This window comes from Pleurodeles waltl, chromosome 8, assembly GCF_031143425.1.
Source record: "Pleurodeles waltl isolate 20211129_DDA chromosome 8, aPleWal1.hap1.20221129, whole genome shotgun sequence".
In the NCBI taxonomy this organism is placed as follows: domain Eukaryota; kingdom Metazoa; phylum Chordata; class Amphibia; order Caudata; family Salamandridae; genus Pleurodeles; species Pleurodeles waltl.
In genome coordinates this window covers 299,147,578-299,173,270 of record NC_090447.1, presented here as the reverse complement: position 1 = coordinate 299,173,270, position 25,693 = coordinate 299,147,578, and the positions used below count along the sequence as shown (strand labels likewise).

Below are 25,693 nucleotides of genomic sequence, written 5' to 3'. Positions count from 1 at the left end.
AACAGAGAGTTTAATTTTATTAATAGTAATTTCACAACTATGGCACATAAAAAGACAGGCCTGTGTAGTCTCCACAGTCATAAAATGACTTGTGCAGTGTGCTGAACTTGGCCCTTTCTGTAGGGCCATCCCCAAATGTATTTGCTGTCACCTTGTTTCTGAACCCATTTATGTTGGCTTTTAGGCCTCTGTGCACTTTACCACTGCTAACCAGTGCTAAAATGTGTGTGCTCTCTCGTTTAAACATGATAGAATTGGCTTGCATCCAAATGGAATATTTAATTTACTTGTAAGTCCTGAGTAAAGTGATACCACTGCTTCCCAAAGCCTATATATTAAATGGGCCTTCAGTGCTGGTTATGCCACCCACCTAATTAGCTCTCATGAGAAGCTGGGTTGTTGGTTGAGTGAAGTGTGAGCCCTGGTTAACCAACAGCCACAATCCCTTGCAGGGCAAACCACAAAAAGTCACTAACTTCACCTGTGTGTAACTCTGGGTAGCTTGGCACAAAAGGCAGTCAGGCTTAACTTAGAGGCAACGTGTAAAGAATTTATACAGTAAGCATTTAACAGTAAGAAAGTGAAAACACAACACAACAATAATCCTAAACCAATGTAGAAAAATAGAGTACAATTTTCCAAATTATTTGACAGCAAAACAAAATAAATCTAAACAGTAGTAGCAGAGTTATGATTTATTTAATTTTTAAGTGAAATCTAGAGGCTAAAAGATCAAAGTGCCATCCATGGAAATCTGGTTGTGCAAAACTGGGTCAATGTTAAAAGTTAAGCTGGACCGCGATGGAGTGAGGTTTGGATACAAGAAGTGGATTGGATCCGGTCAGCGCTTACTTTGAGACTTAAAAAAATCTTGAATAAAAATGGCTGAGAAGGGAAAAGTTCAGCAGTGCAAGTCTGCAGGAGTGTCCGGTAATGGAGTGACATCACTGGATAGCCGTGGAGCACAGCTGCAATGAAGGGTTTTACCTTTGGACTTGGTAACTGAAATGGAAGTTGAAAATCTCCAGTGGGATGAGGCAGAGGGCTGTAGCAGAAGACGGTTCCATGAGGTCAGATACCTCTTTAGTAAAGGACCACTGAAAAGATTTCCTGCTGCAGAGAAGACCATAGAGGGAGAAGTTGTGATGTCAATCCAACTGGTGATGCACCTTCGGCAGATAGGCAAACAGGCTGGTCCCAGTCCCCTTCTGGTTCTCATCGCACTTTTTAGTTAAATTTCCTTAGCTTTGGAAAATAGCCATCTGGACATCTTCTGCACTATAACCAAGGGTCCAGGACTGGTGGGACTCCTTGCGGGGTTTCAGGACTCACTCAGGATGGGTCCAGGTGCGGGTTCCAGATGGTGGGAGCCTGTAATGTCCCTGGCTCTGAACAATAGGTTTGTAAACTAGTCCTTGGAGTCAATTCTGGTAGTTCTGGGTTCAGGTGTAGATGCAGGGTTAAAAAGCAGAGCTGGCTTCTGAGAGGTCAAGATAGGCATCAAAGTAGTCCTTTCAGCTACTGCAGCAGTCTGGCAGAGTTCACAGCAGGTCACTGCGGCAGGCAGTCCTCTGACAGTCCTTCCATAGGTCCAGTAGTGAACTGAATAGTGGGTTGGAGAGTCCTATTTTTAAACCCTTGTGTCCTTCTTCTGGGAGGTGGGAGGCATTTCTGGAAAGGTTCTTTGAATTTCCTGACCTCTCCAACCCTGCCTCTGAGCAGAATGCAGTGACAATGCAGGATTGTTAGGCCTTTTGTGTCAAGACAGGACCAAGCCAGGTGTAAGTGGGGCTGTGCTCATCTTCACCCCCCCCCCCCAACCTGCTAGTTGATGACCATGGAGGCACACCTAATTCCTCTATCATGTGACTGTCTGGGAGAAATTGAAAGTCTGTCAGCTACATTCAGTCACGTAACCCAAGAATGGCTGCAGGTGCAAAAGGCTTAGGGCAGAAAAATGCCAACTTTCTAAAAGTGGCACTTTCAAAGTTGTATTAAAAAATAGACTTTACCATTAAAGGTGGTTTATCACTGCAATTCCATAGGTACCAAACATGATATTTACACCTTCTGTCATTTAGAAATTACAGCTTATTAAAAGGAATCAGGAATCCCCAATGTTATCCTATGGGGGGGGGGATAGGCCCACCGTAGTGAAAAACAAATTTGGGATTTCAGTACAAGGACATGCAAAACTCAAAAGGCCATGTCCCACATTTTAATTACCCAACACCCTACCCTATGGGCTATCTAGGGCCTACTTTAGGAATGGCATATGTAATAAAAGGGGAGTTTAAGACAAGAGAAGGGGGGTTAAATGCCAGGCCTGGGACAAATTTTAGAGTTCTTTTTAGGTGGGTGGCATAAATAGAGCAGCAGACCCACTGGTAGCATTTAATTTACAGACCCGGGGTATATGGTATGCCACTCTACAAGGGACTTACAAGTAAATTCAATGTGTAACTAGGTATATGCCTATCAAACCATGCTTATGGGAGTGAGCACAATCATTCTAGCATTAATTAGTAGTGGTAAAGTGCACAGAGTTCTAAGGCCAACGATTCAAGAATCCACCAAAAATTGGATGTAAGCACCTAAAAAAATTTGGAGGAAGGTCACCTTATAGCAGACAGGTCTATCAGTCCTTTAAGCATGTCTTAGGCCTATCATTGCACCCTGTGCGTGCAATTATAAACTGCTATTTCAACCTGGCAAAATAAACCTTTTGCCAGGCCTCAACCTTTTTAATACATATAAATAACCCTAGGAACCACCAAGAGGGCAGGTTGCAGTGTACTTTAAACTTTTACATGTCCTGGGAGTGAAGATAAATGTGTTATACCTAGCATCCTTGGTGTGGTTCCCCTAACTTTTTGCCTTCAGACTGCCTCTTTCTGCCTCTTTCGTTGTTGCTGGCCCTAGGATTCTACACACTTTACTGTGGGTGACCAGTTCTAAGGGGCTTGTGCTCTTTCCCTAAAACATGGTAACATAGGCCTATACCCAATTGGCATATTTAATTTACTCATACGTCTCTAGGAGCGTGCACTACATGTGCCTGGCCCTGTAAATTAATGCTACTAGTGGGTCTGTAGCATTGATTGTGTGACCCACTTAAATAGCCCTTTAAAGATGTTTCAGGCCTGCCATTGCAGGGCCTGTGTAAGCAGTTTTGAATTGCCATTTAGACCTAGCAAAATAAATCTAGGGTAGGCCAGGGCATCCCGGAGGGCAGGGTGCAATGTATTTAAATGTAAGATATGTCCCTTTAGGTTTTACATGTCCTGGAGGTGAAAAACACTTAAACTCATTTTTCACGAGTGCAAGGCCTATCTCTCTCTTAGGTTAACATATTAATTGCCTTATTACACTTTATAAACAAAGTTTCGTAATGGGAAGAGATAACCCCTTCAGATTTGATATCTCTGAAATTGTAGTATAAAATCTTAAATTATTGTGAAGTCTAATTTTAATATGCAATTCTGAAAATGCACTTTTAGGGAGTTGAACCTTTCTTGACTTAGTCATTTGGTGCCTTTAGCTGTCTTTGGTTACATGACTGGGTGTAGTTGGCAGTTTGGCTTTGTGTATTCCCCCCAGTCAGCCAAACATAATGGGAACTTAGGTGTGATTTGATGGGGTATTTGTGACTTGGTGGGCTAACCTGGGCAGGATGGAAGGGAGGAGAAGGGTACAGCCTCACTTACATCTGAAAAGACTGTCCCCATAGGCTGTGTCCTGTCCCCACACAAAGCGCTGCATAGTACATACCCATTGTAGTTAGTCTGGGGCCAGGGTAGGGAGGCAGAACATCTGTGCACTTCAAAGGCATATCTTTGAAGTATCTCCCAATTTAAAGACACCACTGGGTATAAGAAATGGACCTCCGAAATTACTACTTCAGTATACTTCTGCACCTGTGGTACTCTGCCAAAAAGAAGGACTGCTGAGCTGATGAAGGACTACCACCCTGCTGGACTGCACTCTGCTGAACACTTGCTTTGATGTGCTGATGTGTTGCCTGATGCCCTCTTGCCTGGAAGTGAAAAGACTCGACCTGCATCTCTCCCACCCAGAACCCAGAGTAACCCCAAAGGGTAGTTGGCTGGCCGCAAGGTCTGAAGTTTCAGGGACATAAAGACTTCCAACCCAATGCTTCTGCACCTGGACTCTGCCATCTGCCAAATGGTGCCAACCCAGACCTGGACCCTTGGAAGTGGGCCCAAGGAGCTTCCCAGCTGAACTGACAGCATTTTCTCTGCTAAGTGGTGTATCCCAGAGCAGAACCAATGCATCTTTATGACTGAGTGGCACATCCTTGAGCAGGAGTTATGCATTGCCGCTACTAGTGGAATGGACCAAGCGGAAAAGACTTTTTTGGTTCGCAACGTCACCATCAGAACTGCCACTGCGTGATGCTTCACTGGATTAGGTCCCTGCATCCCTCATTGACAGCAGCCTCAATGACGGTACCAAAGCTCTGCATTTCAGCTTCCCCACTCATGGAAATCAATCCAATGCTTCAGCTGTGCAACACATTCCTGACAGCGGCATTTGCATCGCAAGCCCTGATAACAGGATCCTCGATGCTGGCACAACAGGAACTTGCACTTCAGCCTCACCACACCTCAGAACCAACACGTTGCATCAGCTGCACAACGCATCTTTAACTCAGACCCACACAGCACTTCACAACCAGGACTAAGGTACTTTGTTCAGGGGGCCTAACTGGGTCCACAAATCTGGTTCTCAGTCCATCACAGCCACCGTGACCTTTTGATTTTGTCCCAGTCCAGCACAACCAGGTACCCCCAGTTTGAGCTTTTTGCTTCTAAGCGCTATTATACAGTGTACTCTTTAATGATTCATAACTCAAGTTCCACTCATTGGATTGTTTGGTCTTGCTCTATTAATTAAATTAAGTTCTATTTTTCTAACCTGGTGAGGTGGCCCTTTGTGTGGTGTTTTCACAGTTTTACTGTTAGAAGTGTTGCATAAATACCTTACACTGGGCATTCAAGTTAAGACTGACTGCTCTTTGTCAGGCTCCCAAATGGTAAGCACAATTTATTTTGGGGTTTGTTTTTTGGCCTACCCTGACAAGGACTGTGGTTGCTGTTTGGCCAGGGATCACACTGCAGTCAACCAACAACCTTAATCTCTTAAATGTGTTTTTCACTACTTCAAGGCCTACCTCTACCCTAGGATAACACTGGATTTATCTTACTACATTTAATAAGCAGGTACTTCCAATTGGGACAGATAGACAAAGTGGAGTTTGGTATCTAACAAATTGTAATTAAAAGCGGTCATCAATTGGAAAGTCAGATTTTCAATCACAATTCTGAAAATTCCATATGTTTTTCGTGTATTTCTCCCAGGCGGTGAGACAAAGAGAAGACAGGTGGTGGCATGGTGGACCACTGTGATTTAATTAGGGGGAGGAGCTGTCAACTGCCACAGTACACATCACAAATGCTCTGCCTGAGCACTCTAACAAAGGGTTTGTCACTAGTCTATTGTGACCCCAGACAAGCTAAGGACAGGACAGAAACAATGGGGATGCCTGACACCTGAGGTGGATGAAAACCTCTACAAGCTTTGTCCACTTCAAAGTAGGCACCGGGTAATAAATGTTGGAACCTGAGTCCCAAATCTGTAGTACACTTCTGGACCTGTGGTCCTTGCTAGGAGGAAAGACTACTGTGAAGCTGAAAGAACTGCCACTGTGCTGTACTGCTGAACTGAAATAATATTGCCTTGATGTGATGACCTGCTGCCTGCTGCCCTCTTTCCTGGATGAGAAGGACTGGATATGCATCTGCTGAACACAGGACCCTAGAGTGACTCCAAGTGCTAGGTGGCTGGCCTCCTGACTACAGCCTCGGGTACAGAAGGTCCCAACATCCTTGAACGCACCAACTGGACTCTGCCATCTGTGAGTCCTACCCTGCAAAGCATTGCCACCCCAGTACTGGACCCTTGCAAGTGGGCTTAAAGCACTCTGCCAGCCCAACCAGTGGCTTCAGCAGAATGACACATCTCATGTGCTGTGTGGCGCAATCCCGAGCAGAACTAACGTACTTCCTCTACTGGGTGAATTTCACCAGCTCAAGGACTTCACACTGCTGCCTTCAGCCTTGTAGGAATCACAGGCCTTCCCATCACTAGCCCCTCGTGGACCGCATTCTCAATGACAATGCAGGACTCCGCATCGCAGTCCCCTTATCAAAAGCATCCTCACAGTTGATGCAGAACTTTGCATTGCAGCTCCTAGGAATAACTGCTGCTCGATGTATCCTTGATGCAGGACTCCGTAATGCTCCGTAACCAGGATTTAAGGAGCTCTTGTTCAGCAGGCCTAGCTGGATCCCTGAAGCCATTCCACACTCCATTGCGGCTGACTTGAATTTGTGACTTGTTTCCAGTCTACTGTGGCCAGATATTCATAGTTGCCACTTTGTGCTTTTTATCACTAAATTTACTGAAATATTTAAAACTGCATGGCTCCAATTCTACTGTTTTTTTTCATTTTAGTCTTGATTTATTTATTAAAATTGTTAGAAATGGGGTCTTTGGTTGGCAGTCAGATTACCCCCTGTCCAAGAAAGGACCCTCACTCTAGTCAGAGTAAAGGAGAAACACACCTGGTTAACCCCTATTCACCACCTTGGTAGCTTAGCATGACCAGGCAGGCTCAACTCAGATGCAATGTGTAAAGTATTTATACCAACACACACAGTAATACAGTGAAAACTCTACAAAATGAACACCACACCAGTTTAGAAAAATCGGTAATATTTATCTAAATGAAACAAGACCAAAATGACACAAGTCCAACATACACAAGTTAAAATATGAATTTTCAAAAGAATAAGAGTCTTACTCCATGAAAACAATGGAAACATTGATTTTGCACAAAGTACCTGGTTAGTGTAAAAAATAAAGCCACACCGGCATCGGAAAAGGTAGCAACACGTTGATTCCTTCATCACAAGGGAGGCCGTGTGTCGTTTCTTCTCCTGGCAGGTCGGTGATGAGTCGTTTTTCTCCCTCGCCAGAGAGCAATGCATAAGTTTCCGGACAGGGCACCTGGGATCCGTGCACAGTCGGGTTGACTTTGATGCCCAGGGTCAATGCATGGAAAATCCAGTTGCACGGTGTTAGACAACAGTGCTGCTAGGGGTTTGCATTGTTATCAGCAGCCACAAGCGGGTGTTGCACATCGTTTCTCCACCCATGATGCGTCGATCTCCTAGCCGGGATGAAGGTGGAGCGTCGATTTCAGCCGCGAAGCTGGTGGCGCGTCTTTTATTAGTAGTGTTGCAGATGGTGCATCAAAAATATCCAGCACGGCATTCTGTGCATAGATTTTCAACTCTTGTTCTGCCAATGTCACCTTCCAAGGGCCCAGGGACTCGACAGGGAACCACTTGGCAGGGCAGGAGTCTCAGCATAGAGTCCCGGAGCTGGCAGAGGAAGTATTTGATGGCCCTGAGACTTCAAAACAAGAGGCAATCTCAGTTCAAGCCCTTGTAGATTCTTCACAAGCAGGATTATACCACAAAGTCAAGTCTTTGTCCCCTTTCACAGGCAGAAGCAGCAACTGCAGGATAGCCCAACAAAGCACAGTCACAGGCGCGGGCAGCACTTCTCCTCAGCTCTTCAGCTCTTCTCCTTGGCAGAGGTTCTTCTTCTTGGTTCCAGAAGTAATCTAATTTTCAGGGGGTTGGGTCCAATATTTATACCCCTTTCTGCCTTTGAAATAGACCTACTTCAAAGGAAAGTTTCAGTTGTTCACAAGATCCTGCCTTGCCCAGGCAAGGCCCTATGTGCACACCAGGAGGTTGGAGGCTGCATTGTGACAGGCCCGGCACAGCCCATTCAGGTGTAAGTGACCACTCCTCCCTCCACTCTAGCACAGATGGCTCATCAGGACAGGCAGGCTACACCCCAGTTCCCTTTGTCTCACTGTCTAGAGGGGATTAACAAACAGCCCAGCTGTCAAACTGACACTTGCACTTTAGCACTGGTTAGAAGTGATAAAGTGCTCAGAGTATCACAGACATCAAAAACAGAGTCCATCACACATCAACAACCTGGAAAGCAGAGGCAAACAGTTAGGGGAGACCACGCCAAGGATGCCAAGTCTAAACGTATTCTATTTTTCCAAATTGGTGTGGAATTCTCCTTATGTTGTGTTTTCACTTTTATACCATTTGAAGTACTGCATAAATAATTTACAGATTGCCTCTTAGTTAAGCCTAACTGCTCTGTGCCAAGCTACCAGAGGATTGAGCACAGGTTAATTTGGGGTCTGCTTGTGACTTTATCCTGACAAGGATTATGGTTCCTGTTTGAGTAGGTTTCACCTCCCACAACCAGTAACCCAAATAGTTACACAGTGCATTTATTTTAATCTTCCCAAGGGGTAGATGAATTTTAAATGACTACCTGAGTAGGCTGTTTTGCTGAGCCACAACATTAGGTGATTATCTAGTTTGATGCAATGTTTCTCTGGTCTGGATGTATTTAAAGAAAATTGTTCGAAAATACTTTTATTTGTGGGGTCGTGGGAGTGTATGGATTTTCTTTTGAGATGGTGTTACTTAACTAAATATATGATATTGGTACAATGTTCTGCTCATGATGGTCAAGATGATGCCCATGATATACAAATGGACCTCAGCAAAGCAACCTTGTTAAGCGTGTGTGTGTAAGTCTGACAGTCACCCAAGGGATAAATCGAGCACAGAATGTAATAATTCAATAGAAAAATATCTTCTTACTTCTCTGATCTTAACTACCCATGTGAAATATTTAAACGGGGCAAACCTACTTTTTATCATATATCCCTAGCAAAATTCAAGCATTAAACATTAGAATGATACTCAGTAAACTGAACAGACGGATTAGTAACTTTTAATTTCAAAGACCATATGCATGTGCAGTAAGAGAAGAGAAAGAGTGGAACACCATTTGAACTGTCTAAACACTTAGGGCCATATTTATGCTTTTTTAGCGCCAAATTCGCGTCGTTTTTTGGCGCAAAATCGGCGCAAATTTACAAAATACAATTGGGCCATATTTATACTTTTTGACGCAAAACTGCGCTAACGCAGTTTTGCGCCAAAAAAATTAGCGCCGGCTAACGCCATTCTGAAGAGCCATGCGGGCGCCGTATTTATTGAATGGCGTTAGCCGGCGTTAGCCAACCGTCGCTGCCTGGTGTGCGTGAAAAAAAAACACGTACACCAGGCAGCGCCGGCGTAGGGAAAAATGGCGTTTGGGCGTCCAAAAATGGGGCAAGTCAGGCTGAGGCAAAAAAATCGTCTTAACCCGATTTGCGCCATTTTTTTACGACGCCCATCCCCCATTGAAATTACTCCTGTCTTAGCAAAGGCAGGAGTAATGCCCCCTTGCCCAATGGCCATGCCCAGGGGACTTCTGTCCCCTGGGCATGGTCATTGGGCATAGTGGCATGTAGGGGGGCACAAATCAGGCCCCCCTATGCCACAAAAAAAAATATAAAAAAATACCTACCTGGACTTACCTTAATGTCCATGGGGTGGGTCCCTCCAGCCTTGGGTGTCCTCCTGGGGTGGGCAAGGGTGGCAGGGGGTGTCCCTGGGGGCAGGGGAGGGCACCTCTGGGCTCATTCTGAACCCACAGGTCCCTTAACGCCTGCCCTGACCCAGGTGCTAAAATCCGGCGCAAATGCGGGTTTTTTAGACCCGCCCACTCCCGGGCATCATTTTTGCCCGGGAGTATAAATCCGACGCAATAGCATCGGAGTCATTTTTTAAGACGGGAACGCCTACCTTGCATATCATTAACGCAAGGAAGGTGTTCACGCAAAAAAATGACGCTAATTCCAGGAACTTTGGTGCTAGACGCGTCTAACGCCAAAGTATAAATATGGAGTTAGTTTTGCGTCGAATTTGCGTCGAAAAAAACGACGCAAATTCGGCGCAAACGGAGTATAAATATGCCCCAATTGTATTTTGTAATCTTGCGCCGAATTTGCGTCAACAAATGACGCAAATGTGTCGCTAAAAAAGTATAAATATGGGCCTTACTGTCTTAAAACTCATACATAGATGTCTGCTCCCGCAGTAGGCAAAAGCAATGACTGCACCTAACACCGAATTTAGTATATACTGAAAAGGAAGACACACGTGTAGCACTCATCGTCATAATCAGATGCAACTAAGTATTCACCCACGAATGTGGTGGTGAAAAAGACAAAGTCATACGAAGAGTCTGAGGATGTGATAACGACAATTCAATAAATGGATTCAATAAAATGGATTGATGTGTTTGACCAGCTTCCTATTGAAAAAAATGCAAGTTTGATGATGGACCTGTAAGAATTTTTTGATTAACAGTGACGGACAGGGATGGCAGAATAGTTAAAGCAACTATGCCTTTTACTGAAATCAGTGTAAATGACAAGACATGTCTATCGCTTTTTACCACTCTTAGGCTATTCATTTTATTTTCAACAATTTACATAATCCAAATTGCATTACCTGGAACAATGCATCTAGACCAAGAGGATAAATAGTGGTCAATTCCATCAGGGAGCAACGAATGGGGGGATGTTATATCAGATGATGTTTAGGTTTAAAATAAAATACAAGGCATTGGACAGAATAGAAACAATGATAGATTGCCTACTAAATGCATAGATAGGTTAAGGCATCAGCATTAAACTTGTTGAACTCATTTGTGAGACCACATCACGGAAGTATGTTAAATCAGGAAGTCAACACTTTACAAACGTCAGACAAATTAGAGGCTGAAGTCAGTCTAAACATTTCTCACTGCTACTGAATTTAGGATGACTGTTAAATGCGCTTAAGGATCTGTTAATGTCTTTTAATGCCTCTTTTCTGTTACAGGGCTGATTCACAAACATTGTTAAGTAGGTACACAAAATTGCATCTGCAACCACAAATCACACATCGTAACTCCCAAAATGAGGCCCTGAGGTTGTTCCGATGGAGAACGCATTAGCAGATTTTGCCTATTAATGAGTGTGGGCAGTGATCATAAAAAACAGGATGTTCCCATGAAAATAGCTTGAGAGCACGCATGGCTAACAGAGAGAAGTTGTGATCTAACCAGCGTGTCAATGACTCTAAGGCATGGAAAGAAATGACACACTTGGCCACTGTTTACATTATAAAATACAGCAATAATGAGGGTTCTGTGTGACCCTTGTTTCTCTGGGCCCCGTGCCACTGCAACTGCTGCACCAACAGAAGCTGCACCGCTCTGTGTTCAGAAATATTTGCACAGCCTTTGCCCATAAACGTTGCACTTCCTTAGTTATGCCAACTTAAAGCAGGGGCATATTTCGCAATGAATTCTGAATGGGAAAGTTCACCAAAATACTTGGGGGATGAGTTTATGATATCATATATATAAAGTTAGCTGGTCTGTGTTTTGGAGCCTTGTATCTCTAATTTGAGGATGTCCTCACGGAAAAGGGATAACTTCTCATAGAGAGAGATAGACAGGTTATTACGTTTTGCAAACACTTCCCTATCGACTGCTTTCTTGTGGGGATTACAAAGAGGTCCAAGGTGCCACTGCACTTTTATGAGAAGCAATCTCATAAAACTCCTATGATCACAGCTTCAGCAAAATCAATTTTACTTTCTCACCAACACATACATCATTGAATAGTAAATGTTTAAATATAGGTAACATGAGTATTTACAACATAGCTGATTTTTTATTTAATACATACTTACCCAGGACCGTTAGAAAAGCTGTGGACGTTTTGACAGGCATTGTAAAAAGCGAACAGGTATACTGCCCTTCATCTGACAGGGACACATCACTGATGCTTATACTCAGCTCATGCCAGGAAGCGCGAAGCATTTCAATCCTGTTGTCCCTCAAGGCTGAAAAAAAACACCACAGATGTAATCATCTTAAAATACATCTGCAGATTCATCATTCTATTTTATTGGTTAGCATGCATTCAATGGAAACAGTCAAATGTGATTTTATATAATACTGGCAATTTTAAACATTATAAATATGCACCTATCATCGAAAAAAGATGTGATTATGATAAAAAAAAGTTAAAATTAAGAAAAGGCATGGGGGTTAGACAAGAATTGTAGGATTTATTTAAAGAGTTGCATTATAAAATCTATCCAGAGTATACAAAACCACATGATACACGTGGCAAAGAATTCCAATTATTGTATCAAAATAAAACCATGTACGTTTTCAACTGAACATCACGTGGTTAGAAATTAGATGGTTGATAGGACAATGTTCTGGCACACACTGTCCATTATGAAGTCAGGAAATACCACAAACTGAGTACCCCCTGCAATATACTTTTTTGGGATGCCCTTGTGAAACCTGCAGATGGATTCTGCTAAATGTGGCTTCCAAATTTTAAAAAAGCAGATTTCCATCAAATAAAAATAAAGCATGTTTCTTTCTATATGATGCGACACAGCTTTTGAGGGTGTGTTTAGCAGCTAATACGTTATTATTCAGTCTACCCTTTTAAACATGAGCTGTTGGTATTGGTTGATGAAAACTCTCAAGTGAACATCTGATAGGCTGACCAATGTGTATCCTGTGATACCTTTTAATTTGGTTCGGCAGGTCCGCATGATATTTTTCAAAAGACAACCTATGCCTATCTTTGCGATGTCAGATGACACACCGAGTTCTTGTCTGTTTAACTATTTTGATCCATGGTGGGGATAATTAGAGTGAGGTTTGTCTCCTTTAGATATTGATAGAGTTGGCGCACACCGTTCTCTGAGGAAATAATTTGAGGAATTTGAAGAAAACTATTTTTCCCTAGGTATATCTATCTATCTATCTATCTATCTATCTATCTATCTATCTATCTATCTATCTATCTATCTATCTAGCCATGGAATAACTGGGGTCCAGTTTTAATTTATATCATGCTATAACATCTTGTGTAGTGGTGAAGCATTTGTGGGAATTCCCAAACCCTAACCCAACTCTTTGACTCTTTTGGCAATGGTCAATTATTTATTCCATCGCAAATTCCAGAATAGAAGATGGAATGGATCACCCTCATATTTAATGGGGTGTAGGGGGAGGGTATTTCTCCTTGGGCAAAAATAGTTAACTTGCAGAGATAAAAATAATATTTGTGTGCTTTTGGACTGCTGGCTCCATTGCCCCATGTGTAATTCCATGCTAATAAGATTATGCACAAGGGAAATTGTAGCAGGTAACTGAATCCATGAATTTACTTTCGTAAATGTAATATATTGCAAAACGCACACTGAACTTTATGTCCTGTCAATCACACCACTTCCATTTTAGCTGTAGATGGAATATTAGGAGCTAAACTGACAGATTTGTGTCCTTTGGCACTTGGGTGTCAACCACCTCAAAGAAAGAGAGTATTATGTCATCACTCATGTCTGACAAGTTTGGTTTAGTCTGCTAGTTGTCTTGAAACCACTTATAGCATCACGTTTTCATTTTGAGAGTGATTCACAAGCACAGTCTATAAATGAAAAAAAAACCTGCTATTGATATGAACAGATATGACATTAAATCAACTAATTTTCCAGATTCGTTTTTCTAACTTGTAATTGGATGATTATTTTCTAAGTTGACGGCTTCACTCTAGACGACCTATCATTGATAATGGCGCATACATGCTGATTTCTAAATCCTAAGTCCTGTAAGTATCCTTTCGATTAGCTTACCTCTACATCTGCAGGCACACCACCATTTACTATGGTGATAGGTGCCTGTACTATAAGTTGACGAATATATCTGTAAAAATGTGATATCATTTCATAGAATAACTCTTGCTTACTCATTTCATAGCCATTTAAACTTTCACTGATAATTACTGCATGGCTTGAAATAAACCCATTAAAACAGGTATTCCTGAGAGCTAGGCCAGCATACATTATAAGGCATAGAAATGATCTTCAAGCTTATGAATTACTGTGTACTAACATAGTGAAATATTGTTAGAAATGGGGTTTCTGGTTGGAACCTCAGCCAGGCAAAACTTACCCACTCTAGTCAGGGTAAGGGAGTTACAAGTCCAAGATAACCCCTGCTCACCCCCTTGGTAGCTTGGCACAAGCAGTCAGGCCTATCCCAGAGGCAATGTGTAAAGCGTTTGCACAACACACACAACACACGTGACGTAATATCCCCACCACAAAGGAAACACAACACCAGATTATATGAACATATACTGTATTGTACACAACGCAATTATCAGACCAAACATCACATATCAGTACTATCCTGCTACCTTAGCAGTTTTCAGAACGTTACTGTTAGAAATGGGGTCTTTGGTTGACAGTCAGGTTACCCCCTGTTCAAGCAAGGACCCTCACTCTAGTCAGGGTAAAAGAGAATCACCCTCAGCTAACCCCTGCTTACCCCCTTGGTAGCTTGGCAGAGCAGTAGGCTTACCCTCAGAGTGCTAGGTGTAAAGTATTTGTACCAACACACACAGTAACTTAATGAAAACACTACAAAATGACACGACACAGGTTTAGGAAAATAGGAAGTATTTATCTAAACAAAACAAGACCAAAACGACAAAAATCCACCACACACAAGTCAAGTTATCAATTAAAAATCAAAAAGAGTCTTTACGTAGTTTTAACTACACACTAGCGCTGCTAGAGTGAAGATGTACCTGGTGCGTGTAAAAAATAACCCGCACTGGCGGGTGTGTGTCAAAAATAACTCTGCACGGCAGTACGCGAGTCAAAAATCCAGCCGCACGATGATCCGAAAATCCAGCAGCGCAGGTTGTGATCTCCCAGCCTCCGTCAGCGATGCTGTGCGTCGTTTCTCCTGCTCCGTGCGTCGATTCTTCGGTCTCGTTTCCTTCGAGCATCGTTTCTCAGCTGTGGAGCCGGCGGTGCATCGTTTTTCTCAGCCGCAGATCGGATTCGCGTCAATCTTTTCCCCGCACGGCACTCTGTGCGTGGGTTTTCTTGTCTTTAGGCTTCCAGCTTCTCCTTTCAGGGTCCCAGGAACTGGATGGGCACCCCAGGGCAGAGTAGGAGTCTCTCCAGAGACTCCAGGTGCTGGCAGAGAGAAGTCTTTGCTGTCCCTGAGATTTCAAACAACAGGAGGCAAGCTCTAGATTAAGCCCTTGGAGATTTCTTCTCAATATGGAAGGCACACAAAGTCCAGTCTTTGCCCTCTTACTCTGGCAGAAGCAGCAACTGCAGGATAGCTCCACAAAGCACAGTCACAGGCAGGGCAGCTCTTCTTCCTCAACTATTCAGCTCTTTTCCAGGCAGAGGTTCCTCTTGGTTCCAGAAGTGTTTCTAAAGTCTGTGGTTTTGGGTGCCCTTTTTATACCCAATTTCTCCTTTGAAGTAGGCCTACTTCAAAGTAAGGTCTCTTTGGAATGTGAAATCCTGCCTTGCCCAGGCCAGGCCCCAGACACTCACCAGGGGGTTGGAGACTGCATTGTGTGAGAGCAGGCACAGTCCTTTCAGGTGTGAGTGACCACTCCTCTCCTCCCTCCTAGCACAGTTGGCTCATCAGGATATGCAGGCTACACCACAGTTCCCTTTGTGTCACTGTCTAGTGTAAGGTGCAACCAGCCCAACTGCCAAACTGACCTAGACAGGGAATCCACAAACAGCAGAGTCACAGAAAATGTATAAGCAAGAAAATGCTCACTTTCTAAAAGTGGTATTTTCAGACACACAATCTTAAAATCAACTTTACTAAAAGATGTATTTTTAAATTGTGAGCTCAGAGACCCCAGACTCCACATGTCCATCCGCTCCCAAAGGGAATCTACCCTTTAATCAGATTTCAAGGTAGCCCCCATGTTAACCTATGAGAGGGACAGGCCTTGCAACAGTGAAAAACTAATTTAGCAATATTTCACTGTCAGGACATAAAACACATTACTATATGTCCTACCTTAACCATACACTGCTCCCTGCCCTTGGGGCTACCTAGGGCCTACCTTAGGGGTGTCTTACATGTAAGAAAAGGGAAGGTTTAGGCCTGGCAAGTGGGTACACTTGCCAAGTCGAATTTACAGTTAAAATTTCACACACAGACACTGCAGTGGCAGGTCTGAGACATGATTACAGAGCCACGTATGTGGGTGGCACAACCAGTGCTGCAGGCCCACTAGTAGCATTTGATTTACAGGCCCTGGGCACCTCTATTGCACTGTACTAGGGACTTACTAATAAATCAAATATGCCAATCATGGATAAGCCAATTACATACAATTTTACACAGAGAGCATATGCACTTTAGCACTGGTAAAGGGATTAGAGTTTAAAAGCCAATGGCAACAGGTCAGAAAAAATAGGAGGCAGGAGGCAAAAAGACTGGAGATGACCCTGCATAAGCAAAAAAGTCCAACACGACCCACTACCAGCCTAAAGCCAGGGGAGAACAATCAATACCTTGATGTACTTCCCTGATTGGGGCGACAGAACAAGGACCCAGGCCCACAACAGCAGGGGCATGTTCCAGTTCTACGCCTTCCTGACTCCAGTTGGATCCCTCTGTCCATACTCTCAGGGCTCACTAAGCTAAGCCATGGGGAACCCTTCTCCACATCTGCAGACACCATCTGTGCAGCGCCTAACTTTACTTTGCTCACAGATGCATTGCAATGGGCAGATAGTACCACCAGGGCCAACACAGTGGTGTTGCCCACTCCACCCCTGGGGTGTGACTCTCGTCCTCCCCCCCCCCCAGGGGCAACTCTGTCCACCAGGACAGCAAGCCACAGTGACCCCTGACGACTGTCAGGGATGAGAGGCTGACCTCAGGCCTCTCCAACCACTGTGACTGTGGAGAGTGTGGGGGAGGGGTAGCCCCAGGTGCCTGACACCCTTTGACCACTCTCCCTTCCGCCAGATCAGGGACGACAACCTGACCCTGGTCCTCCCCTCTGGGGCTCTGTACCCTCCCTGCAAGAGCGGCACCCCCAGAGTCCAAAATTGTCAGGGTGCTTGTAGAGGCAGTCCTGCACAATTCTTCTACCAGTGCAGGGATGTTAACCAGCAACTGGTCCTCCAACCTGGGGTCTGTGCCTTTAGGTTGGACTAGGGCCAGGGGTGAGGCTTCCCTCCCCCTGCCCTTCCTTCTGGGGTACTGCACCCCCCAACTAGGAATGCCCCCCCCCCCAGAAGACAACATGGTAGGGGCACTGTTAGCAGTAGCCCCTTCCTCCAGGTCAGAGGAGACACCCTGAACCTGGCCTTCCAATCCAGGGTCTGTACCCTTAGATTGCCCTGGGGCCAGGGGTGAGGCTCTCTCTCCCCTGCCCCTACTCCCAAGGTTCTGCACCCCTCCCTCAGGGAGAGTACCCCTTGAAATCACACCAGGGGGGGCGATTGAGCAAACCGCCCACCTCTTCAGGTCAGGGTTTAGCCCCTGCACTTGATCCTCCAGTCCAGTGTCTGTACCCACAGACTGGACCACTGCCTGGCAACCCAAGACTTCCTGGGGGGCATACCTACCCCCCACCAGGTCAGAGTTTACCCTCTGAACCTGGTCATCCAACCCAGAGTCACCACCCTGCGGTTGAACCACTGCCTGGCGCACCAGGACTTCCTTGGGAGCACACTTACCCCCCATCAGGTCAGAGTTTACCCCTTGAACCTGATCATTCAACACAGAGTCACCACCCTGCGATTGAACCATTGCCTGGCACACCAGCACTTCCAGGGGGGCACACTTACCCCCCTCAAGGGACACACGTCCCCAAGGGCCACACAAGAGTCTGGCTGGTGCAGGTCTCCTGACCTCTGCCCATCTGACAGAGTCTGGATTCCTCCCAACCCAGAAATTGTCTCACCAAGGCCATTTCTGGGGGGCTCTGCTCTCAGAGTTGACCCCTGACCCTCCAGGTTCTCCACTGGGGTCTGAAACCCCCTCTCAACCCTCTGTCTGGACTTCTGCACCCTCTCACTAGGAGTGGTACTGCCAGACACCAGAACTGGTGGGACGCTGGCTACAGCCGCCCCCCCAAGTTCTCCTGACACTGTGGGTCTCCCTCAACAGATGGCCCTATGGTACAGGCTAGGCTCCCCTCTTGGTGTTCCCTCATGGAACCCTCCAGGACCTGGGACCGGATCTTGGGCACCTTGGGCCTCAGCCCATCCCCATTCCCTCTCCTCTGAGACTGGACATGGGGCCCTCACCCATCCCACTACACTGGGACCCACCTGGGGCACTACAATCCCTCCCTACCTCACCTGGTTGGGAACTACCTAGACCACCCCTCTCAGGAGCACCCCCAAATGCCTCTTCAGACTCTCTGGTACTCACCCAGAAGTCTGCCTCCATTGTAAGCTCCCTGGGGTCAGAGAACTCACACTCCACCTGGTGTTGGCGTAGCTCTGGAAAATAAGGACTAGAAATATGCTCTCCAGCAATTACATCACTCAGTTCCTCACATGAATTAACCAAAGTACCCTTCACCCAACCATCCAGTGACTCTGCTTTGAAAAAGCACCCCACATCACCCGCCTGAGACTGGTGAGACAGTACCTGACTGTCCCTGACACTCATCCCACACTCTTCTGGGATGTCTTCACACTACATAACCAGGACTTCTACCTGGGGGGAACCCCTCTCCCTGTCACTCTCACCTAGAGTCAGTAGAGTATCCCTCCTACCAGTAGGAATATGACTCTCCATGTCAGTTGCCCAATCCACCTCAGGGACCCTGTGCATCACTGGAGTTACTGCATACCCCTGAACTTCCTGGTGTGTGTTAACTCCCTCCTTCAAGTAGGGCACCACATCTCTGGGCATGTGCACTTCTTCAGCAGTACTGGATACAAGATTTTTGCTGCCACCATCTGAAGTGGACTCAGCCCTCTTGGCGACCATCTTCAGCTTTTCACAGCACAGCTCTTTTGCTGCTATCCTTTCTTTTTTCAGGGCTAAGGCTCTCTTCTCCTCAGCCCTCTCAAGCTCTGCTTCTAGCTCTTCCAGACTCCGGATTCGAGCTAGGAGCCAATCATCTCTTTCTGTTCCCTCCTCAGGGCCACTGCCCTCCTCCTCAGAGTAGTTCTCCTCCTCAGACTCATTTGGTGGTGTTGCCTGACAACGTTTCAACTCATACTGAAACAGGGCTGACTCAAGATCCTCCCTTCTGGATTTCTTATTCACAGCCAGTCCCCTTTCCATGCAGAATGCTTTAAGCTGCCACTTTTTATACATAAATTGGTGCCAGAAATTGACTTCCATTCTGCAAAGGCTTCACAACCAAAAACCAAAGTCCAAAAATATTAGCAATATTTCCAGGAGGACATCAGAGAACAAAAAGCAGAATCACAAGACAAGTAGTATGTGGTCACGTAGTGGTCTGAACTCAAAACAGTAGTGTACACTTAATCACTGTATGTCAAGTACAAATAAAAGTCCAAATTCCAACCGCTGATCACCAATGTTAGAAATGGGGTCTTTGGTTCACAGTCAGGTTACCCCCTGTTCAAGCAAGAACCCTCACTCTAGTCAGGGTAAAAGAGAATCACACTCCGCTAACCTCTGCTTACCCCCTTGGTAGCTTGGCAGAGCATTAGGCTCAACTTCAGAGTGCTAGGTGTAAAGTATTTCTACCAACACACACAGTAACTGAATGAAAACACTACAAAATGACACAACACAGGTTTAGGACAATAGGAAATATTTATCTAAACAAAGCAAGACCAAAACGACAAAAATCCACCATACACAAGTCAAGTTATCAATTAAAAGTCAAAAGTAATCTTTACCTAGTTTTAAATACACACTAGCGCTGCTAGAGTGAAAATGTACCTGGTGCGCGTCAAAAATAAACCGGCACGGGCGGGGGTGCGTCAAAAATAACTCTGCACGGCGGTACGCAAGTCAAAAATCCAGCCGCATGATGATCTGAAAATCCCGCAGCGCAGGTTGTGATCTCGCAGCCTACGTCAGCGATGCTGCGCGTCGTTTCTCCTGCTCCATGCGTCGATTCTACGGTCGCGTTTCCTGTGAGCGTCGTTTCTCAGCTGCGGAGCTGGCGACGTGTCATTTTTCTCAGCCGCAGATCGGATTTGCGTCAATCTTTTCCCCGCACCGCGCTCTGTGCGTGGATTTTCTTGTCTTTAGACTGCCAGCTTCTCCTTTCAGGGTCCCAGGAACTGGATGGGCACCCCAGGGCAGAGTAGGAGTCTCTCCAGAGACTCCAGGTGCTGGCAGAGAGAAGTCTTTGCTGTACCTGAGACTTCAAACAACAGGAGGCAAGCTCTAGATCAAGCCCTTGAGATTTCTTCTCAATATGGAAGGCACACACAGTTCAGTCTTTGCCCTCTTACTCTGGCAGAAGCAGCAACTGCAGGATAGCTCCACAAAGCACAGTCACAGACAGGGCAGCTCTTCTTCCTCAGCTATTCAGCTCTTCTCCAGGCAGAGGTTCCTCTTGGTTCCAGAAGTGTTTCTAAAGTCTCTGGTTTTGGGTGCCCTTTTTATACCCAATTTCTCCTTTGAAGTAGGCCTACTTCAAAGTACGGTCTCTTTGGAATGTGAAATCCTGCCTTGCCCAGGCCAGGCCTCGGACACTCACCAGGGGGTTGGAGACTGCATTGTGTGAGAGCAGGCACAGTCCTTTCAGGTGTTAGTGACCACTCCCCCCCTCCCTCCTAGCACAGATGGCTCATCAGGATATGCCGGCTGCACCCCAGCTCCCTTTGTGTCACTCTCTAGTGTGATGGGCAACCAGCCCAACTGCCAAACTGACCTAGACAGGGAATCCACAAACAGGCAGAGTCATAGAAATGGTATAAGCAAGAAAATGCTCACTTTCTAAAAGTGGCATTTTCAAACACACAATCTTAAAATCAACTTTACTAAAAGATGTATTTTTAAATTGTGAGCTCAGAGACCCCAAACTCCACATGTCCATCCGCTCCCAAAGGGAATCTACTCTTTAATCAGATTTAAAGGTAGCCCCCATGTTAACCTATGAGAGGGACAGGCCTTGCAACAGTGAAAAACGAATTCAGCAATATTTCACTGTCAGGACATATAAAACACATTACTATATGTCCTACTTTAACCATACACTGCACCCTGCCCTTGGGGCTACCTAGGGCCTACCTTAGGGTGTCTTACATGTAAGAAAAGGGAAGGTTTAGGCCTGGCAAGTGGGTACACTTGGAAAGACGATTTTACAGTTAAAATTGCACACACAGACACTGCAGTGGCAGGTCTGAGACATGATTACAGAGCTACTTATGTGGGTGGCACAACCAGTGCTGCAGGCCCACTAGTAGCATTTGATTTACAGGCCCTGGGCACCTCTATTGCACTGTACTAGGGACTTACTAATAAATCAAATATGCCAATCATGGATAAGCCAGTTACATACACTTTTTCACAGAGAAGTTATGCACTTTAGCACTGGTTAACAGTGGTAAAGGGCTCAGAGTTCAAAAGCCAATGGCAACAGGTCAGAAGAAATAGGAGGCAGGAGGCAAAAAGACTGGGGATGACCCTGCATAAGCAAAAAAGTCCAACAGTTACACATTAGTTACTCTGCAAAGTAGCAGTAGTTACACATAACACACAGGTTACTCAGTATTCTGCAACATAAGCAGTAGTCAGGAAACACTATTACACCAAAGCACTTGTCATAAGAATATCATAAAATGCCCATAGCAGAAACATCAGAAAACATATAGCAAGTTAGAAAAACATATTAGCAAGCATGTCCATAAAAGGAACAGTTGCACACATGTATAAAAACATCATAAAACAGATAGCCAACAAATAATACAATAAAGTCTCTAATAAGAACTTCTGATATATATTGTCCCTTTAAAAGTACCTGATGATGAAGGCACCTCCAGTGCCAAGAAGACAAAGAAGAAAGGGGCCCCCGGCCCTCCTCTGCACAGTGTGGGGGCCTCCTTAAAATTCTAGGGAAAAGGGGGGGGCACGCACCCCCTCTGCACTACTGACGGGCCACTCCTGGGGCCTGCGATCACTGGGGGCCCCCCTGGGACTCCACCGGCCCTCATGTGGGGGGGCCAAGGTCACCCAATACTTTTAGGGAGGAGGGGGGTGCCATGCAACCCCTGCGATTAAAGGGCAGGCCCCTCCTGGGACCCGCGAACAATGTAGGGCCACCCTGGGCCTTGACTGGCCCTCAACGAAGGAGGGAGCCCAAAAAGATCCCAACTGGCCCACACAAGGGCCACGCCAAGGACCGGCGGCACAGGGGGCCTCTGGTGAGTCTTCCGCCCTGGCCGCGGTCACAGAAAAGCAGGACGGCCTCGTTGGGGCCGGAGGGAACCTCCGATGAGGTTCCCTTCCCTGCGCCTGGCCTTCAACTGTGCGCAGTGGCCCACCCGGCCATTGGAGAAAGAGGCAGGCACCACAGTCGGTGCCTACCAGTGCCCCGGGGGCGCTCCACGGAGCCCGCTTCACCCCGGGGGCACGACAGGAGCGCTCGAGCTCCAAGTACATCAAAAAAAGGATTCTTCTGGTGCCCCGGGGGCACGGAAAGGCAGCGCGACTACGGCGCTGGCAAACACACAGCCCGGGTCGCGGCGGTGATTTCTCTCGGCCAAAGAAATAGCACTTCCAACAGCGCTAGATACCAGCAAGGGGGAGCGCTTCCAAGCGCTAAGAAAACCCCCTAATGGAGCGCTTTCCCAAGCGTTCAGCTCCTGGGCAAGGTGAAGCACCCCTTGTGCTTCAGGGTAAATGCAGGGGTCAGAGACAACAGCACCCTGCCCCTGGGGAGCAAAAGTTCAGGAAAAGGCCCACAGGTGGAGGGGCCCAGCAAAAGGCCAGCACAAGGGAAAGGCAGCAAGTGGCAAGTCCTTTACAGTGACCAAGTAGGTCACAGGTCAGCACAGCAGCAGCAGTCCAGGGCGGTCCCTGGTGAGTCATTCCAGCATTTCTGTGTTCAGTTCCATGATGTTCAAAGAGTTTCGAAATTGTGGGGAAAATTCCCCTATACTTATACTCAGTCCTTACAATGTTTTGCAATGGTAGGGAGAGGAGGTTCCTGCCAGTTACAACTGGTTCTGGGAGTGCCCCCTCTCTCCTTACAGCAGAGGCTCTAAACATCAGTGGGGGGTTAACGACCCTATTGTGTGAGGCCAGAGCACAACCTTTACAAATGTAGGTGTGCCCCGCCTCTCCCTTCTCTCAGCCCAGGAAGACTATTCAGTATGCAGATGCACCTCTGTGACACCTCCACCCTCCCTATGTACAGGCTGTCTGAAAAGTATGCACAAAGCCCCAATTGTCACTCTGCCCATACGTGGATTGGAGTCAAGCTGCAAAACACCAGAGTCATAAGCACAGATAAATGCGCACTTTCTAGAAGTGGCATTTCTGTGATAGTAATAAAAAAAAACACACACACCAGTAAGCAACATTTATTATCACCATCACAACCATACCAAACACGCCTACGCTACCCCTCATAAATCAGACAATACCCCTTACACATAAGGCAGGGCATTTCTATTGCAATCCTATGAGAAGGCAGCACTCACAGCAGTGAGACACCAAGTTAGGCTGTTTGTCACTCCCGGGACAGGCCGCGCAACCTGGCACATGTCCTGCCTTTCTACATACATGGCACCCTGCCCATAGGGCTAGCAAGGGCCTACCTTAGGGGTGACTTACATGTACTAAAAGGGGAGTTCTGGGCCTGGCAAGTAAATTTAGAAGCCAGGTCCCTGTAGCAGAAAACTGTGCACACAGGCCCTGTGCTAGCAGGCCTGAGACAGGTTTGAAAGTCTACTTCAGTGGGTGGCACAAGCAGCACTGCAGGCCCACTAGTAGTATTAAATTTACAGGCCCTGGGTATAGAGATACCACAGTACAAGGGACTTATAGGTAAATTAAATATGGCAATTAGGTATAGGCCAATCATACCAACTTTAGATGGGAGAGCACGTGCACTTTAGCACTGGTCAGCAGTGATAAAGTGTTCAGAGTCCTAGAGCCAACAGCGAGAGGTCAGAAAAACCAGGAGGAAGGAGGCAAAAAGGCTGGGGATGACCCTGCATAAGGAAAAAAGTCCAACAAATATTATGTGATTTATAATCACAAAACACAATTATTTACAGCAATAACTAAATATTTAGTGTATATGTGAACAGGTTTCTAGAGAATCAAGGGTTATTGTGCAAGACAGTTACAGGCTGCAACAGCACATGAACGCTGAATGAAAGAGAACAAAATAGTGAGCAGTCTAAAGTGATTGACGATCACAAACGTCGACACACAGCATGAAAACATTGTAGGTGCTGGGTAACACTATAGCGAATGCCCACAAAATGTGTAACATAATATATACAGTGGCATAATAGATACAATATATAAAACAGGTACAATAACGTGAGTGTGCGTCAGTCTTAATTACAGACTTTATTAGTCATAGCAAGTCGTATTGGAATGTGATCTTCAAGATGCGAGGTGACATTGGAACAAAATGGCGATGTAGTGTTGGTTCAGATGCATATACGCTATCATGAAATGGTGATGCTGTGAAGCAACATCTGTACCTCTTTCAAGAAGTTGAAATAAAGGGACCCAAGTACAAAATAAGTCTCAAGTAAAGGACCGCGTCTTGTTAGGTGTTCATTGTCAAGGCTGTTTTTGGAACTGTTTTTAAAATGCTGTTTGTTACCAGGAGCTAAAGTGCATCCTATAATCGATCTGTTCCTAAATCCAGCAGCAGCAATGAGAATCTTGGGAGTTAAAATAAAATGTTCGCGCTATAACATAACAAACTAAATGCAACCTAATGCATTAAATTCACCTAACACAGGAAAGCAAGCACTATAAAAACCCTAATAATGTAACGGTGGTCCTTCATATGTTCAAGAGAGCCAGATCCATCCCAGCTTTTCGAAATTCCTATACTTAGTTACATAAATGTGCACCATTAACATTAATTGTATGTACATTTGCCCTATATGGTAGTCTTGATTTGGGTCAGACATTTCTGAACATATGGTGACCACACCTGTTCTATGTTCTCTTAAAGTGCCAAATTGGTCAGTTCTTGAATTTGTCACATTACGCCTTGACATATGCCATCCGAGTTTGCAGGCAAGCTTTTTTGTGATCTCATTTACAGCGGCAAATAACTTGGAGACATGCTGGGAGCATTTTCAGGTAAAAATAGTAAATTCATACCATAGGCAGAAAATTAACATAATACAAGCAGGCATGCTCTACAATAACACATGGCGAAGTTATGACCTGGGTAATCAAGTGGGCGAGTAAGAGTTCAGTAAGCGCTTCCCCTGAAATCCCTTAACGCATTTGCCAGAAATGCCCTACACAGGCAGTCCAAAGACCCCAAAGACTATTCTTCATTCATCTATTATTTGCATAAAAAACACTTAAGATCCACTGTTAAACAATAATGCCAAAGAAATTACTGCATGATTTTACAACACTGTGTCCTCTGCTGATTAGCTCACTTTGAAAGCTTTTTGTAAACTGTTAGACTTTTGAGTTTATGCAGGGTCATCCCCAATCTTTTTGCCTCCTGCCTCCTAATTTTTCTGACCTGTTGCTGTTGGCTTTTTAACTCTCAGCACTTTACCACTGCTAACCAGTGCTACAGTGCATATGTTCTCTGTGTAACTTGTATTGTTGATTAGTTTATCCTTGATTGGCATATTTTATTTACTAG

The 25,693-nt window shown here is 45.5% G+C and overlaps 1 protein-coding gene across 2 annotated transcripts in view; it reads right to left on the bottom strand.

Annotated features, from left to right (window-relative positions):
• CADM2 (cell adhesion molecule 2) overlaps window positions 1-25,693 on the bottom strand; it is a 1,888,160-nt gene that overhangs the window by 456,004 nt on the left and 1,406,463 nt on the right. For both annotated transcript variants that reach the window (XM_069204145.1, XM_069204144.1), the window contains exon 4: window positions 11,763-11,915. In XM_069204145.1, coding sequence (XP_069060246.1) covers window positions 11,763-11,915 — 153 coding nt within the window. The remainder of the gene's footprint in view (window positions 1-11,762; window positions 11,916-25,693) is intronic.